The 17,709-nt window shown below is 48.1% G+C and overlaps 1 protein-coding gene across 2 annotated transcripts in view; it reads left to right on the top strand.

Annotated features, from left to right (window-relative positions):
• LOC130890588 (core histone macro-H2A.2) overlaps window positions 1-17,352 on the top strand; it is a 35,884-nt gene extending 18,532 nt beyond the window's left edge. For both annotated transcript variants that reach the window (XM_057794669.1, XM_057794670.1), the window contains exons 3-9: window positions 2,598-2,704; window positions 4,182-4,379; window positions 5,544-5,654; window positions 7,216-7,315; window positions 10,738-10,827; window positions 14,250-14,424; window positions 16,517-17,352. In XM_057794669.1, the coding sequence (XP_057650652.1) occupies window positions 2,598-2,704; window positions 4,182-4,379; window positions 5,544-5,654; window positions 7,216-7,315; window positions 10,738-10,827; window positions 14,250-14,424; window positions 16,517-16,682 (947 nt within the window). In that variant the 3' untranslated portion in view covers window positions 16,683-17,352. The remainder of the gene's footprint in view (window positions 1-2,597; window positions 2,705-4,181; window positions 4,380-5,543; window positions 5,655-7,215; window positions 7,316-10,737; window positions 10,828-14,249; window positions 14,425-16,516) is intronic.
• Window positions 17,353-17,709: the final 357 nt, after the last annotated feature.

The raw sequence follows: 17,709 nt of genomic DNA, 5'->3' as shown, positions 1-17,709 counted from the left end.
GAGTTTGTTCCCAAAACTTATATAAAAACTGGCACAGTGCCACACACTTGAAATCCTGGCACTGGAGAGGTGCAAACAGGTGTATCCTTGGGACTTGCTGGCTAGCCAGCCTTGCCAGTCAGTAAGCTCCAGGTCCCAGTGAGAGAACCTGTCCCAAAAATGAGGTAGCTAGCCCCTGAAGAATGACATCTGAGACTGACCTTTGACCCTGCACACACACACACACACACAAGAACACAATCTCAGATCACCATGTTTGTGTAGTGAGTGCTGGACCTATTGAGTCATGTCCCCAGCCCTAAGAAGAGAGGCTTCGGTTTTGAACCAGGGTCTCTCTTGCCCAGGCTGGCCTGTACTTCACTAACTCACCAAGCTGGCTTCACATTCCATTCAATTCTCCTGCCTCAGATTCCTCAGTGCTGGCGTCACAGGTGTGTGCCGCTCCATCTGGGAGGGGACGTGCTTTCTGCACTTCTTAATCCCGCTTGACATTTACGTTGTCCTCATGTATTAAACCTAAATAAAATTTAGCAATGGGACGGTTGCTTTTTAAGAAATATATATGTAGCTGGGTGTGGTGGTGCACTCCTTTAATCCCAGCGCCTGGGAGGCAGAAGCAGTCTTATCTCTTGCGTTACAGGCCAGCTTGGTCTACAGAGCAGTTCCAGGACAGCCGGGACTACACAGAGAAACCTTGTCTCAAAAACGAACAGAAGATATCTATACAAGTCAGACCTATGAACGTGTAGATAACTAAGTGGGATTAGTCCCTCTGACAATGTCACAATTTGTCACTGCCCGCCCCCTCCCACACACCAAGGTTAAGTGTCGTGAGAATCCGCCCAGCTGAAAAGCAACCTCTTGGCCACTCTAACCTCAGCACTCAAAACACTCAAGAGGCAGAGGCAGATGGAGGTCTATGAGTTTGGGGCTAGCCTGGACTACATAGTGAGTGCCGGGCCAACCAGATCTACAATTAATTTTTAAGGGAAAAGAAAGCCGAGAGTCACCTGAAGCCTCATACCAGATAATCTAATATGGCATTAATTTCAAAATATCTCTCCCCTCTGCCCAGTGGGTGCGTTCATACTTCTTACACTACACTGCCCCAATCTTTAATTCAGCTAATGACATAATGGGGGCTGAAGAGATAAATGGCTCACACTTTGCAAGCGTAAGGACTTGAGTTAGTATCCCAACACCTGTGCAAAACCCATGCATGGCTTGTCACCCCAGCACTGGGAGGAAGAAAGGCAGGGAGAACCCCAAGGCTCACTAGCCAGTCAGTCTAGCCAAAAGAGAAAGCTCTCATTTTAGTGAGAGACTCTCAAAGCGTATGGTGTAAAAAAAATAGAGGATGACCCTGATGTCAGCCTTTGGCCTCCACACTCGCGCATGCGTGCGCACGCACGCGTGTGCGCACACACACACACTACTGTCACTGTGTCAGTGAACTGTGAGTAAACTTGCTAGCCATTGCTGAGTATTCTGGGAAAGGCATGAGAAGAATGTGCAGCTCGTTAGTGCTTCCCATTCTGGAAATGCCATATAAATATTTAACTCTGGCATTTGCTTTATTCTAATGGTTTTGTTAATCACCTCTGCCTGGTAGATACAGCGTTCTTGCGCCAAGTTTCCACTGTTGCCATCGATTGTTTTGGATGCTGGCAACTTTGTGGGCTACTCTGTTTGACATTAGGTTGATTGTGAAGGCACATTCATTGCAGGCCTGAGTATTTATGCCATTATACTAGCAGAACCCTTCAAACCACAGAGGCCCGTCTGCACAACTCCACACAGAACGTTTGTGCAAATGTGTGCGCCCTTCCCTTATCAGTGAGATGTGTTGGCCCACTGGCCCCAGATTTCTAGTAAATAACTTTCTCATTACAATTCACTCTTTCATTTTTTATTTTCTCTGTTTGTTTGTTTGAGTCTCACTGTGTAACCCAGGCTGGCCTGGAATTTGGGCTCCTTCTGCATAGTCACCCAAGGGCTGGGATTTGTAAACAGGCACACAAAACTTATTCATTCTTTTAAAAAAAAAAAAAGATTGGGTTTTCTGTTTTTATTCATGTATGCATCTGTGACTATATCGCATATATGAGTGTATCCCACAGGGAGGCCAAAAGAGGGTGCTAGATCCTGGAGTTATAGGAGATTATGATCCACCCTACCTGACAGGGATTCTAGGAACTGAGCGCAGGTCCTCTGGAAAAGCAGCCAGGGCTCTTAACTTCTGAGCCATCTTGCCAGCCCCGCAGAAACACTTTTTAAAGCAAATGAATAATCTCTCCACAACTGAAGAGAAAGTCTAATAAAACTCTAATTAAAAATAAGACAAATCGTTACAGTAACAGTGATACTATAATGATAAAGGTGATGAAGAAAGAAAAGTTGCAAAATGAGACGGAAAGTCAGGCATGATGATACACACCTTTAATCCCAGCACCCAGGAGGCAGAGCCAGGCAGATCTCTGTGAGTTCGAGGCCAGCATGGTCTACAAGAGCTAGTTCTAGAACGGCCAAGGCTACACAGAGAAACCCTCTCGAAAATAAAAATTTAAATTTTTTTAAAGTTTCCCTTGTAATTTCAGCGGAAATCCTAGAGTTGGCTGGTAATGCAGCGAGGGACAACAAGAAGGCCCGGATAGCCCCCAGACACATCCTGCTGGCCGTCGCCAACGATGAGGAGCTCAACCAGGTAGGGCTGCACCCTCGGCTCAGCTGGGTGGGGCGTGAGTTGCCAGGTACGTTCCTGGGTGAACCCAGTCAGCCTTCAATCATTCCTGTGATAGTTCCTAGCCCTACCTGTGCACTCGTGCGTGCACACACACACACACACCAGATGGTTGTGCATTCATAGTCAAGATGAAATCCACTCTCGAACAGACTCTGTCATGCTTTCAAGACCTTGTCTCATCATTAAATACAAGTCGTTGCATACACATACTATACCTGGCCATTTCTTGACTCCAACCTTGTGGATTTTCATTGGGATCTGAGCAGGAGACTCCTTATTTATGTATTAGAACTGATTGCCTTCACAGTCAAGTGAATGCCTTCCTCCCCAACAGCAGACAAGCAGGTGGGTAAATAGCACGAGAATTTTTTTTTGTTTGTTTTTTTGTTTTTCGAGACAGGGTTTCTCTGTGGTTTTGGAGCCTGTCCTGGAACTAGCTCTTGTAGACCAGGCTGGTCTCGAACTCACAGAGATCCGCCTGCCTCTGCCTCCCGAGTACTGGGATTAAAGGCTGCGCCACCACCGCCCGGCGAGAATTTTTATTTATTTTCTGAGTTCATTCTTCTCAAACTAAGGAATATCAGAGTTGCCAATCCATCATACATGGATCACTCCCTCCCCCCAAAAAAATGTAGTAAAAATCGATCGCTAGAAAAATGAGAAACAAAGACATGCTCACGAAAATCCACAAGCCCTTGTTGTCTGAATCTATAGTGCTGTAGCAGCTGCCCGTTTGCTGTAGACGTTTCTAGACACTCAAAATGCCAGTGCTCTGGTCACATATGGGTGACTAGTGGTTCAGAGATGAGCTGTGGGTTCACACTACCCTCTGGTTTAAAATATGCAGAACATATGATCATGGGTTGATTATTCTGTGACTTGCTGTGTAGCTGGGTAGCTGGCCCCTGATAGCCTCCTCTCCTTCTCCTTTTCTTGATCCTCTCTCTTTTTCTTCTATTTATACTCTGTGCCTGTCAGCCCTACCTATCCTTCTGCTGCCTGGCTATTGGCCATTCAGCTCTTTATTACACCACTCAGGTGTTTTAGACAGGCAAAGGAACACAGCTTCAGAGGTAAACAAATACAACATAAAGAACGCAATACATCTTTGCATCGTTAAACAAACATTCCCCGGCATAAACAGATGTAACCCATCTATATAATCTTCCACAAGAGTTGCCGTCTGAGATTCCAGAGCCCTGCGCATCGTCCCAGTTTCAGCTTCTCTGAACCTTTCATTTTGCCTTGTTTGCTTTCTGTGCAACACCGCAGACCACCTGAGACCTGCTGAGAAATGCTTTGCACGTGCAGGACGAGAAAGCCGTAGCTGCGTGGTAATTGGCTTTATTGGCTAAGCAGAAGCCAGTCTCAAGTCTTGTCTGGCCAGTGCTGAGTTAGCCAGCACAGACCTGACCAGCCCTTTGCACCTCTCTCTCAGCTGTTGAAAGGAGTGACCATCGCCAGTGGGGGTGTCCTGCCGAGGATTCACCCTGAACTGCTGGCCAAAAAACGAGGGACCAAAGGAAAGTCAGAAACGATCCTCTCCCCACCCCCAGAGAAAAGAGGAAGGAAGGCCGCGTCGGGCAAGAAAGGGGGTAAGAAATCCAAGGCCGCCAAGCCACGGACGTCCAAGAAGGTGAGTCACGGAGTAATTCAGCTGCTAGGTATTACAGCTGCCGTAGGTGCGCTGCTTCTCCATGGAAATCTAACCCCTAAGGGATGAGATTAGGAGGTGGGGCCTTTGAGCAGTGCTGACATCCTGGGAACCCATCCTTCTCGTGCAAGATTAGTGTCTGTCATAGTTCCCTTTCCCACTGCTGAGATAAAATACCCCCACCAAAGCAACTTTAGGGAGAAGTTTATTTCGGCTGATAGTTCAAGATATAATCCATTAAGAGGTGGGAAGAGTCAAGGTGGCAGGAGTTTGGAGCTGGACATGGTGGCGCACGCCTTTAATCCCAGCACTGGAGAGGCAGAGGCAAGCGGAGCTCTGAGTTCGAAGACAGCCTGGTCAGAGGGCATTCCAGGACAGCCGGGGCTATGCAGGAATTTGAAGCCGCTAGTCCACATCCACAGACAGGAAACAGAAACCATAAATGAATACTCATCTATTTGATGCAGTCCAGGATCCCTGCTAGGGAATGGTGCTGCCCACAGTGGGCAGCATTAATGACAATTAAAATATCCCTCATAGACATGCAGAGTCCCGTGGGATTAAAGGTGTGCACCACCACCGCCCAGTTCCTCGGATCCCTCTTCCTGCCTGCATCAGTCAGTTGTTATTGCTATGACAAAATAGCTGAGCTACTCAACTTCTGGGGAAGAAAGGTTCGCTCTGACTCGTGGTGTCACAGGCATCAAGCTCATATTCACTTGGCCTCACTACTCTGGACCTAGATCCAGACAGGACATCTTGGCAACGGTGTATGGAGGAATAGAACTGCTCATTGCACGAGAGCCAGGAAGTTGTAAGAGGAGAAACCAGGGCCCCAGCATCTGTTTCCAGGGTACCCAGTAGACGACCTGACTTACTTCCACTATGCCCTATCACCTCCCAGTGGTGCCACAGGGAAGGTAGGAGATGGGAGATGGGGAGGGGGCAGAGAGGGACCAGGAGTATAGTTCAGTAGCAGAGAACACATGATACCCACAGTCATTGCAAAACAAATCATCCAGAACTTACCTCCTGACCACTTCCCTTCACACCCAAGTGGATGGCCGCCACGGAAATACTGTCCTACGGTCGTCAAGAGGCCTCTCCAGACTGTTTCTCATCTTTCCCTCTGGTTTTTACCCACAGTCCAAACCAAAGGACAGCGATAAGGAAGGAACATCAAATTCCACTTCAGAAGATGGGCCGGGGGACGGTTTCACCATCCTGTCTTCCAAGAGCCTCGTTCTGGGGCAGAAGGTAATAGCTGCAGTGAGCCTTTCTGTATACCCCACTGTTCACGGGCCGTCATGCGTCCTTCGTTCTTCCTCCTTTCCACTCTGCTCTTGAATTATCCATTTTTAAAGGGAAATCCAAGTGACGTAGGCTTTTCTAGAGCAAACTAGGCCTTTGGTGCCGAGAACTTGTGCTGGTCAACCCCAAGGTCAACTAAAGTCATCCTATAGAATCCAGTCGATAGGATGGCATTCCTGGTTCTTCTGGGAAATCCCCAAGCCCCAATTATGCCTGCACCCAATGAGGAAAAATCCATTGCTAACTCCCAGCCAGGATCGAAGAGGCCCAGGTTCCATGATTAAATGTCATTTGACAGAGGGAGAGAATAGCAATATATGTTTCTTGACTATGTTGGGTGCTAGGAATGAGTTATTTGTCAATAATTCAGTCTGCCTGCCTTCCTGAGCTGCAGAAAAAAATAAAATAAAATAAAAACCTAACAGGATGGATTCCAGCAACATCTCAGCATCCTGCCAGACATGAAAATAATTCATCTCTATGTGCGACAAATTCACTGAGCAGACAGTTTATCTCCCGAGTCAGCCGGGGCTGGAACAAGACACACAGGGAAGTAGCCAGTGAGTCAACTCTCTGGTTGCTGCCTGTTCTCAGCCAGCCGAACAAGTGTATCTCCATCCAGACAGTCGGGGTTCACAAGGTCTCTGGGGAGCAGAGACGTAGCAGGTTCCTTATTTGTTTCTGATGCAAAGAAAACTGAGATGCAAGGAGGTGGGATGTATGTCCCCTCCAGGGCCCTGAACTTTCCCCCACTGTATTTAGAGAATCAGAAAGTTCCCACTCATGCGGGGAAAACAGTGAGAAACGCTCTTCCTCCTGTTTTACCAAAACCACACAAGACAACCCCAAGGATGTGGTACTCGGGCTGAGGATGTAGCTTGGGATAGAGCACTCACCTGGCATACACAAGGCCTTGAGTGCATCCATAGCACAAAAGGACTGGGGAGGAGGCATTATCACAGATGAGGGCAGGGTGGGAACCCAGAGTCTACTCGCCCCATCCTGCATGACCTCCCCAAATGTTCTGTACTATCTCAGAGGTGAGAAGAAAGTGGGCCTCGGGCTGCTTCCCATACACAGCCTCTGAGAAGATGTGTCCATGGAGACCAAGGCCACAGGGTTAGGAACGAAAGACACAAATGTGATGAGGGAAGGAGAGAGGAAGGAAGAGCCCATTTTTGTTCCTGACCGTGGAGGCTGGCTGTTTGCACTCTGCTAGTCTCAAGAGCTCCCGAGCTCAAAGGACTCTGCCCAAAAACAAATGCCCAGAAGCCTGGCATGGCAGGTCAGGCCTTCAATCCCAGCATTAGGAGGTGGGGGCAAGCATCGACTTGAACTCAAGACCAGCCTAAGCTACCTAAGGCCCTGTCTCTAAAACAAACAAGTACCTAGGAATCTGAGCCCCTGTGCTGACCCTCAGCCTGAATAGTTGAGGAAAATAATAGTGACAGTTAAATTAAAATGACTTTCAGTGGGAGTTTATCTCTGTCTTCTCTTCCTATTGTAGCTATCCCTGACCCAAAGTGACATCAGCCATATTGGCTCTATGAGGGTGGAGGGTATCGTCCACCCAACCACAGCCGAAATCGACCTCAAGGAAGAGATAGGTAAGGTCCGGGGTTTGGAGAGGGGTCATGGTGTAGCCCACTGTCCAGTTCTCATGGACTCTGTTGTTCTCTGCCTGAGATCTCATGTGGAAATGTCTGTCTCTCTGTGGGATAAAATGGTCTCACCGGTGGGAAAGGAGCAGGCTTTGCTTGGAATCTACACAAATTTTGTCAAGTTTTTCTTAGGGTGCTATATGGAGGTGGACCGTTTGTGTACAACTTGACGACATTTTCTCTAAGTGACCGAGCTCAGCAGGTTCAAGTCCTTGCCTAGCGTGCACAGAGTTCTGGGCTCAACCCTTAGCACACCATGAACCGGGTATTCTGTATCACACGTGTAGTAGTGGCATTTAGAAGGCGGAGGCAGATGCAGCAGAAATTCAAGATTGTCCTTGACCCCATAGGGAGTTTGAGGCTAGCCTAAGCTATGTGAGACCTTGTCTCAAAGCATGGGTGAAGACCCCTATACAGCCAGCACATTGGTGAGTGGACCCTTCCGGCCCCACCTCTGATCCTGATTTCCTCTAGAGAAGAGCGGTCTTCTAACAGCGCAGAAGTGCTTGGTTTGGTTTGGGTTTTATTTAAATGGCCCTACATGCTCTTCGTGCCTGGCTCCCTTAGCGCAACTTAGCGTCTGCAAGATCCACCCAAGCTACTGAGTGTGTTTGTTTATTGTCTTGGCTGTGTGGTATTTCACTGCATGAGTATGCCACAGTGTGGGTTCCATTCTGCACTGATGACAGCACCTGGGTCATTTTTAAGCAGGGCCATCCTGAGCGCTGCTCAAAACGTCGTTGCACAAGCTTTGGATTGAACTTGACATGCGTTTTAGGTTCACATGTCGAGAATGCTATTGGTGAAAAGGAAAGAGACAGAGACATGGGAACTAGCGGGTACACCGCTGTAATTTCTGTCCTCAGCAGACAGAGGGTTATGATCTCCCCCTAAAAAAGATAAAGGGCATGTAGAAAGGACTAAGCAAAGCAGAGGCAGGTAGATCTCTGTGAATCCAAGGCCAGCCTGGTTTACAAAGTGAGTTCCAGGACAGGTTCCAAAGGTACAGAGAAAACCTGTCTCGAAGGGGGGGGGGACGACTAAGCAATTATAAGGCTGCATTATTGTGCCAACCCCATGAGCTGAGGAGGAAGTTGTAAGCAGTGGGGTAAAGGGGCTGAGAAGGGGAGCTGACAAACTGTCAAAAGCATGAGAAACAACAGCACACATCGTGGCCACTCTCCGGTCCATTTGTTGCCACGTTGCCCATTTTCAATTACAAAACTGTTTTAAACCCTCCATTGAAAGGCTAAATGGGGTGGAAAAAAGGCCTCGACCCTGGGATCCAGGGCTGGCCCTGCAAAGCCATTGCTAGCAGCTCAACCCTAGGTGGTGGCTCACTATGTCTCTGGCACCAGAGGCCACTTGCTATGCTGGAAAGTCGGTGGGATGGCACTGGGCGATAACAGTACTACAAAACAGTCTTGTTTCTTCCCCTGTGTGCATGCCACAGACCCTCACGTTGTCTTCCCCCTTAAGAAGGCTCTCCCCAGTGTGGAAGAGCTCCCCCTAGTGGCCAAATCTCCGGCTCTGATTTTGGGAAGGCCCCTACCCCCCCAAACCCCCCAACCCCCGTGGAAGGGTTTCCCCTAGTGGCCCAATCTTCAGTTCTGATTAGCTTGATGTCCTTCCATGCAAACAAAGCAAGTTCCTGTTTCAGACATCCTCATAATTCTGCATCTTTATGTCCAAAACATCAAAAGAGATGCTTCTCTGTTTTGAAGTAGGTGGGGTGAAGTGCACTGTTGCGGAAGCAAAAAGTCAAGTTTGGACCCCACTGGTGGCCCCTATGGCTGACCTCATGGCCGTCAGAGGAGGAGATGGGCTGAGAGACAGGCAGACAGGCGAGAGAGCAACCTCTGAGTCACCCTGGTCTCTCTCCAAGCACTTAGAGATCGCTTCCTAGCTGTGTGACTTCGGGTGTGTTTCCTAACCTCCCTGAATCTCAGTTTCCTCATCCGTATTGAGGATACAGTCTGAAGACCAGATGGCACAGGGCTGGATAAAAGACCGGCTCACGCCCACTCCCTAACAGACAGATCTTTATTGTTGCTGCATCACTAGGAGACATGCCGTCACATGCCCATCCTGTACCACCAGCATGTAAGCCAGTCATCCTGTCCAGCCCAGGCCCTGATTTGTTTATTTTTCTTTTTAATCTTGTGCTAGAGGATTCAAGTGTATTTTGGTGGTAGAACCTGTGCTTAATTTGCATGAAACCCTAGAATCAATCTGCAGCACAAAAATTAAAATGTAAAGATATTCACTACCGAGCCTAATAACCCGAGTGGATCCTGGAAGCCACATGGTAGAAGAGCAGTAACTCACCCAAGCTGTCCTTTGACCTATACACACACGTGCACCCATGCACACACACACTAAATGAAAGGGGAGAGCAAGTCTCTCAACCCATGGTCTCTCCCACCCCCATACCTTTTTGCAGTTTATTTGCTAAGAAGCAAGACCAGTTTTCTCCTAGTCTGGATTCTGTTGTCTGCTGTATCACTAAACACGTTTCTGCCTGTTTATCTGTTTAAATCAAAGGTAGATCTGGAGACTTCAGGACATTCAGGCTCAAGAAATAGGGTCTTGGGCAGTTCTCAACCTGTGGGTAGAGACCCTTTTGGGGGTAGAATGACTCTTTCACAGGGGTTGCCTGAGACCATCGGAAAATACAGATACTTACATTATGATGAATAACAGCAGCAAAATGTCAGTTCTGAAATAGCCATGAAAATAATGTTATGGTTGGGAGTCACCACAATACGAAGAACCATATTAAAGGGTCGCAACGTTAGGAAGATTGAGAATTGCCGTATAGGGGCATGACTCTATCGCAGAGTGTTTGCTGGGTTCAGTGCCCAGCACTAAAAGACAACTGGACCAGTGTTTCCTTAGATCTCCTTTCATGAGGACTCAGCTCTCATGATGCCCCTTCAACTTTACACACTCGGCAGTGGTTGGGAATTGGTGTAATTCTTACACAGATGTGAGCCACCATGGCCTGTTTATTCTGTGAATCTAGCACAAGCCATGTTGGGTTGGCATGTGAAAGGTTTGGATTTGGGATTTTCCGGATTGGGGTGTTCTGCCTTGCTGGGACGTGGTTCAGTGGCAGATTATTTGCTCAGCTTGTTGGGGGTGGGAGAAGTGTCTTAGATTCCATGCTGGGCAACACAAGAAAAAAAGAGACTAAGTGTGTGTGTCCTTTAACAAGGATTGTCGTGCCTCCAGTGACCACTGGCAAACCAGGGTAACAAATGGGACATGGCACCTCTGGTTGTTAAGACTTTCCTGACATACTAACATGCCCAGCAATATGACTCTGTTGAAAAGTTGTTCACCACAGCTCCCTTTGTTCTTTGTAGGTAAAGCCTTGGAAAAGGCTGGGGGTAAAGAGTTCTTGGAAACAGTAAAGGAGCTTCGCAAATCCCAAGGCCCTTTGGAAGTGGCTGAAGGTAAGTGTTAGACTGGCTACGTCTCAGCCTGACTCAACCCCTTCCTTAGAGTCTCCAGCCTCCCCACACCCATTCATGGTCACTGCATACAACAGGAAATGTCATCCCTAAAACCCACGTTAAAAAGCCAGGCACATTCGTAGTCATGGGCTTAGAGGTTCCCTGAGGCTCACTGTTCAGTCAGTCTAGCTATTTGGTGAGGTCTAGGCCAGTGAGAGTCCATCTCAAAGGAGGTAGACAGTGACCCTGAGGATGACACCAAGACTTCCCTCTAACCTCTACACACACATACAATGTAGTAGTTTGAAAATGGCCCCCAAAGGGAGTGGCACTATTAGGAGGCGTGGCTTTGTTGAAGTGGGTGTGGCCTTTTTGGAGGAAGTGTGTCATGTGGAGGTGGGCTTTGAGGTCTCATATATGCTCAAGCCATACCCAGTATCTCAGTACACTTCCTGTTGCCTTTTGATCAAGAGGAATTGTTAAAGCTGCCAGAGAGGAGAGGTAGATGGGCCATCTGTAAGGAAATGGGAGTTTGAGCTGATGAGATAGCTCAGCCAGTGAAGGGTCTCACCATGGCCTTAAAAACCTGAGCTCAGCCCCTGGGAGCCTCTGAGTGGAAGAACTGACTCCCAGGGGTTACCCTCTAATGTAAGTATACTGTAACCTGCATGCATTAGTGTGTGTGTGCGTGCACGAATGTGGACATACACACACACACACACATACACACAATCCCCCCAAAAAGAGAAAAATCAAAATTTCAAAATAAGGTGGGTAGCAGCTGACCTTGCCTCACAGAAGGGCAGCAAGCTCTGTTCTCGACCTTGGCATTAGTTGGATGGTATCTTGGATACTTTTCCATTTCGGTGAGAAAATAGCACAACCAAGGCAACTTTGAGAAGAAGGAGTTTATTGGGGTGGGCTACAGTTTGGGAGCATGAGTCTATGACCATCATGACAGGGAACGTGCCTGCCAGCCGCCATGCATGCTGCTGGAGCAGGAACTGAGAGTTTACACCTTGATCTACAGGCATGAGCAAGAGCAAGCTAACTGGGAATGGCACGGAATTGAAATTTCAGAGCCTGCCCCCAGTGGCACACCTCACCCAACAAGGCCACACCTCCTAATCCTTGCCAAAAAGTTCCACTAGCTGGAGGCCAGGCATTCAAATGCATGCTCCTATGGGGGCATTCTCATTCAAACCACCACAGATAAGATGGGGGAGGGAATGCGGCAAGCCAATGCTTCTGAAGACTGGCAGCCCAGCATGGCCTAAATCTTCACACAGAGAGGCTCCTGGTACCTGACCTCAGCAGACAAAGAGCCTGCATTTCATTTCTAGAAGAGCTTAGGTCTCCTGCAGGCTGACAGCAGTCATGAGATGTATGCCTTTGCGTGTGCGCTCTCTCTCTCTCTCTCTCTCTCTCTCTCTCTCTCTCTCTCTCTCTCTCTCTCTCTCCTTTGCGTGTGCGCTCTCTCTCTCTCTCTCTCTCTCTCTCTCTCTCTCTCTCTCTCTCTCTTTCTCTCTCTCTCTTAATGATCACACATCTTTTTACTTTTTTTAAAGATGTATTTATTTATTATCTATACAATATTCTGTCCGCATGTATCCTTGCAGGCCAGAAGAGGGCACCAGATCTCATTACAGATGGTTTGTGTGTGAACCTTTTCAAAGAAACTAAAACGAGTAGAAAATGTTTACCTCTTAGAATTGGTAAAAGGACCAATTACAGTCCAGGCCTTTACACAGCTGCCCCTGCCAGACCCTGCTGGGAGCCCATGTGCCCCATGCATGTTCTCCAAGCCATGCTGAGCCTCTGCCACATGCACTGTGCTGTAGATGTCAGTGTGGCCCTGGAAGAAGAGATTTATAGCCAAGCGCGGGGCCCAGGCTCTTACAGTGCATCTCTTACCAGGCTGCCCAGATGCGTGGCTCAGAAAAGATGGGCAAAGGAACTGGGAGTGAAGGACACAACCAAGCATGGGGACAGAAAAGTCACTTCTGGTGATTGATGGCCACAAGGACTTTCCTCAAACTCCTCAGTAGCCAAGGTTCTCACCAGGCCTATCAGTAGCAGGGGCCATGTTTAGGGGAATAAAAATTCTTTTAAAAGAGAGAGGGAAGGGATGTGACAGTTTACAACACCCCCCCCACACACAAAATCATGGGGAGTAGCTATTAGGATAATGTGACTTTGTTAGAGAAGGTATGACCTTGCTGAAGGAAGTGTGTCACTGTGGAGGTGGGCTTTGAGATATCATATACGCTCAATCCACACTCAGTGTCTCAGACCACTTCCTGTTCCCTGCTAGAGCAAGATGTAGCTCCGTCTCCACTCTCGGCTCCATTTCTACCTGCATGCTGCCATGTCCCACCATGATAATAATGGACTGAATCTCTGAAACTATAAGCCAGCTAATTAAATGTTTTCTTTATAAGAGTTGCTGTGGTCATGGCGTGTACCTCTTCATAGCAATAGAAACCCTAAGGGCGGGAGGGACAGAGGGAGGAAGGGAGGGGGGGTGGGAGGGAGGGAAGGAAGGAAGGAGCTAGAGAGATGGCTCAGCAGTTAAATGCACTGGCTTCTCTTCCAGAAGACCTGGGTTTAGTTTCCAGCACCCACATGCTGGCTCACAGCCATATTTAACTCCAGTGCCAGGGATTTGCCCTTTTCTGGTCTTCTTGGGCACTGTATACATACAATACACAGACATGCATGCAGGCAAATACCCATCCCTATAAAACCTTTTTTTAATTAAACCTTATCAGGTGGTGGTGGTGCACACTTTTAATCCCGGCACTTGGGTGGCAGAGGCAGGCGAATCTCTGAGTTGTAGGACAGCCTGGTCTACAGACTGAGTTCCAGGACAGCCTGGTCTACACAGAGAAACCCTGTCTTGAAAAACTTAAAAAAAAAAGGCTAGGCACTGCAACATACACCTTTAATCCTGGTGTCATGGTAAGTCAACAAAACTAACCAGTATGGCAACCTTGGCAGTCCATCTCCAGTATCCTTAACTGCAGTCACAAAGTACCCTTGGCCATGTCAGGGGGCAGTTAAGAACCCAGGGATTCGGACATTTGGGAATGGCCGTTACTTGACCTCCCACAACCCCAGATGTGATTCTGATATGTTCCTGTTGCTAGGATCCACTGAGGTGGTTCCTGACCAGGGACCTGGGGACAGGTCACCAGCTGTGATAAACTTGTCTCATCAACACCCAGACTAGGGTTTCTGACCAGAGCTCACATCCTGCCACACACTCCTCACGGTGGCAGGGAGGGGTCCAGCCACCTGCACTTTCACTTCCTCCGTCCTCCAGGATCTCACAGGATTACCTGTGAGGCCCAGGATCGTCACCCAGCTTTAAGGTGGGACTCGGGAAATAACCTCCTGTGTTTCCCTTTCCTGTGTCCCAGCTGCCGTCAGCCAATCCAGTGGACTCGCAGCCAAATTTGTCATCCATTGTCACATCCCCCAGTGGGGCTCCGACAAATGTGAAGAGCAGCTGGAAGAGACCATCAAAAACTGCCTGTCCGCCGCCGAGGACAAGAAGCTCAAGTCCGTTGCCTTCCCGCCTTTCCCCAGTGGCAGGTAGGACACAGTTTCTTAGTTGACGTCCCCAGCCTTTCTGTTGGACTGCTAAGGTTGCCACATTCCATCAGCCCATTCTAGAAGACACAGCCAGGGCCTGTCCGCACAGCTAGCAAGTTGGTAGACAACAGAGAAAGAAGCCCAATTTCCTATCTTTCAAACAGAGACAAGCCCCTGGCCTGGGGTGGCAAGTCTCCATAGCCTGGGGCCAGCTCTCCTGCCTTGTTGATATCAATGCCCAGAACAGAAAGAAAAACACCATGGGTGAAGGCAGGTAGCATTTTAGTTCTGTGTGTGTGTGTGGGTACACATGTGTGTCATATGTGTATGTGTGTGTGGAGACCAGTGTCATCCCTCAGGTGACTAACATTCTTGTTGCTGTGATAACACATTCTGTCCTGAAGTAACTTAGGAGAACAAAGCGTTTATTTGCATTACACTTCCGGGTCACATCAAGGCAGGAACTAAAGGCAAGAGTTTGATAAAGAAACCTTGGGCAAATGCTGCATGCTGGCTCACTCCCTGGCTTCTACTTAGATAGCTCTTTTCATACAACCCAAGATCATCTGCCAAAGGATCTTGGGCTGGGCCCTTCCATATCAATCATCAATCAAGACAATCCCTCCCAGACACAGCCACAGCCCAATCTGATCTGGGAAATTCATCAATTGAGGTTTCTCCTCTCGGATGACTAAGATACCCATCTTGTTTTTGTTTTGAGAAAGGGCCTTAACTATGTCTCTTGGCTAGCCTGGAACTCACAATGTAAATTAGGCTAGTCTTAAACTCAGAGAGATCTGCCTACCTGTCTCCTGAATGCTGAGTGTATTGCCACACCCCACCACCTTGAGTTTTTGTTGCTGTTGTTTTGGTTTGGGGATTTTTTTTTTTTTTTTTTTTTTTGCTTTTTTGTTTGAGATAGGGTCTGGCCTGGAGGTCAGTGGCCCATGCCTTTAATTCCAGCAGAGGCAGGCAGATCTCTGAGTTTGAAGTCAGCCTAGTCTACAGAGTAAGTTCCAGGACAGCCAGGATCATGCAGAGAAACCCTGCCTTGAAAAACCAAAACCAAAAAGAAAAAAGGGGGCGGGGGGAGTCTCATTATGTAACCTTGACTGCCCTGGAACTCACTGTGTAGATCAGGCTAGTCTTGAACTCACAGAGAGCTGCCTGCCTCTCACAGTAAAGCTATGTGCTGCCTTGGTGGGCTTACCACCTTTTTTTTTTTTCCCAATACTCTCTCATTGGTTTTGAGTTAACCAATCAGGTTAGGCTGACTGGCCAGCCAGCCTCAGGGATCTACCTGTCTTTGGGGTTACAGACACTATCACCATGCCCAGCCTCATTGTATTTGCTCTGAGAAACTCAGGTCACTGCTTGTGTGGCAAGCCTTTTCCCCACCAAGCCATTCCCGCATCATGCCCCATGTTTGTTTCAGACACCTGCCTGCTTTATGTGGTACTGGGGGACCTAACCCAGCATGTTAGGCACAGACATTGACCAACTGAGCCCCAGCAATTATGAAAGGCCCTTGTCGGATAATCTGGTTTGAAGGAGAGAAAAAAAAGTTTGCTTTTTGAAGACATGGTCTTATAAATGTAAAATCAATAGAGTTTATCCTTGAGCCGGCTGACACAGATTCAAATTTGGGACATCCTTTATGTACCAGCTCTGTGACCTTGACTGAAAGTATGTAGCATTCTTTCGTATATGGTTAGTATGTAGCAGGGACATCTCCACCAACCCATGTCTTCCCCTGGACTCATGCCAGTGACTTGTGAACTGGCCCTGTGCTTGGTGAGTTCCACACCATACAAACAAGGGTCCAGGGCCAGAATGAGAAGAAACTGTTAGCAGGGTGTGGTGGTACATCCTTTTAATCCGTGTACTCTGGAAGGCAGAAGCAGGCAGATCTTAGAGTTCATGGGCAGCCTGGTCTGCACAGTGAGTTCCAGGCTAGCCAGGGCTACCTAGTGAGACCCTGTCAAAACAAGAACAAAAAGAAACCAACGTCCCTCTCCCCAAGCTAAGAAAGAATTACAGCAGTGGGTACAGGAACCAAAATGACATGGCCTCTTCTTTCGTTTGGTCATAGAAACTGCTTTCCCAAACAGACGGCCGCCCAGGTGACCCTCAAGGCCATCTCAGCCCACTTCGACGACTCGAGCGCGTCCTCGCTGAAGAATGTGTACTTTCTGCTGTTTGACAGCGAGAGCATCGGCATCTACGTACAGGAGATGGCCAAACTGGACACCAAGTAGCTCTCCGGTGGGAAGAGTCAGGGTCACGTCTCCAGAGCGGGGGTTTTATTTTTTAAAAGGATTGAGGACGGGTGACGTGGCAGGGGAGCAAAGGGAGGCTGAGAGGGGAGCAGAGGCAGCAGAACAGGGCCTGACTGCCTGGGGAAGGGGCCCAGCGCATTTTATATTCTCTTTATAAAAGGCCTCTTCCGAAATTAACCAGGTCTCCACCAAGGGTTTTTTTCCATATGTTTTCTTCCTGTTGTTTTAGAACTTTTTTTAAAAAAACAAACATAAAAATAGACCTTGTTTAGATTTATAGCATTGGCTTTTACTCTCTCTTTCTCTGTCTTTCTCTGTCTTTCTCTCTCTCTTACACACACACACACACACACACACAAGTCTTTTCAAAGTTCTTAAGTGTTTGGTTCCTCCTTTTTCCAAGTCAGGAGGGCATGACAGCCACTTGGGTATATTGGCTGTCTCCCTCAGTGGAGAGAAGATGGGAAAGACGTCCTAGGGTGCTTTTCTCTTCTATAATAGGGTCCCCTCCCCGACCCCTAAAATATTTGTAACTACACCTAAAAGGGTTTTGCCTTGGGATTTTTGTTTGTTCGGTTTTGTTTTTTAAAGAAAAAAGAAAAATGAAAGGAAAAAAAAATAAAAGATCCAGTGTCTTTCTTATAACATATCCCTTTATTGCCATATTTCCTCCTCTTGACTGTCTCCACGGGCAGATTCTTCAAGAGTGTTGGAAAGAAACTGCACAAGGCCTGTCACCCTAGCGTCCCACTACGCTCTCTAAGGCTCCTGGTCAGCCAGCATCATGACGGGCTTTCTGTGGGTGTTCAGTCCTGCCTTCAGAGAGGGTGAGCCTGCTGGCTAGCATCCACAACAGCAGAGCTGGGGACAAAAATGTCTGTGGGTCATGATTCCCTGGAGAGAGACTTAAGTCTCAGCCCCAGCCTGTGCAACTGAACAGAACAGACCTTAGCGACAGCCCAAATGGGGATGGACTGGAAGTGCCAGGGAGGCTGGGCAAGGACTC

Source organism: Chionomys nivalis, chromosome 19 (assembly GCF_950005125.1).
Source record: "Chionomys nivalis chromosome 19, mChiNiv1.1, whole genome shotgun sequence".
Lineage (NCBI taxonomy): Eukaryota > Metazoa > Chordata > Mammalia > Rodentia > Cricetidae > Chionomys > Chionomys nivalis.
Note: the sequence above shows the minus strand (reverse complement) of the source record. Positions and strands in the feature narration are given on the sequence as shown.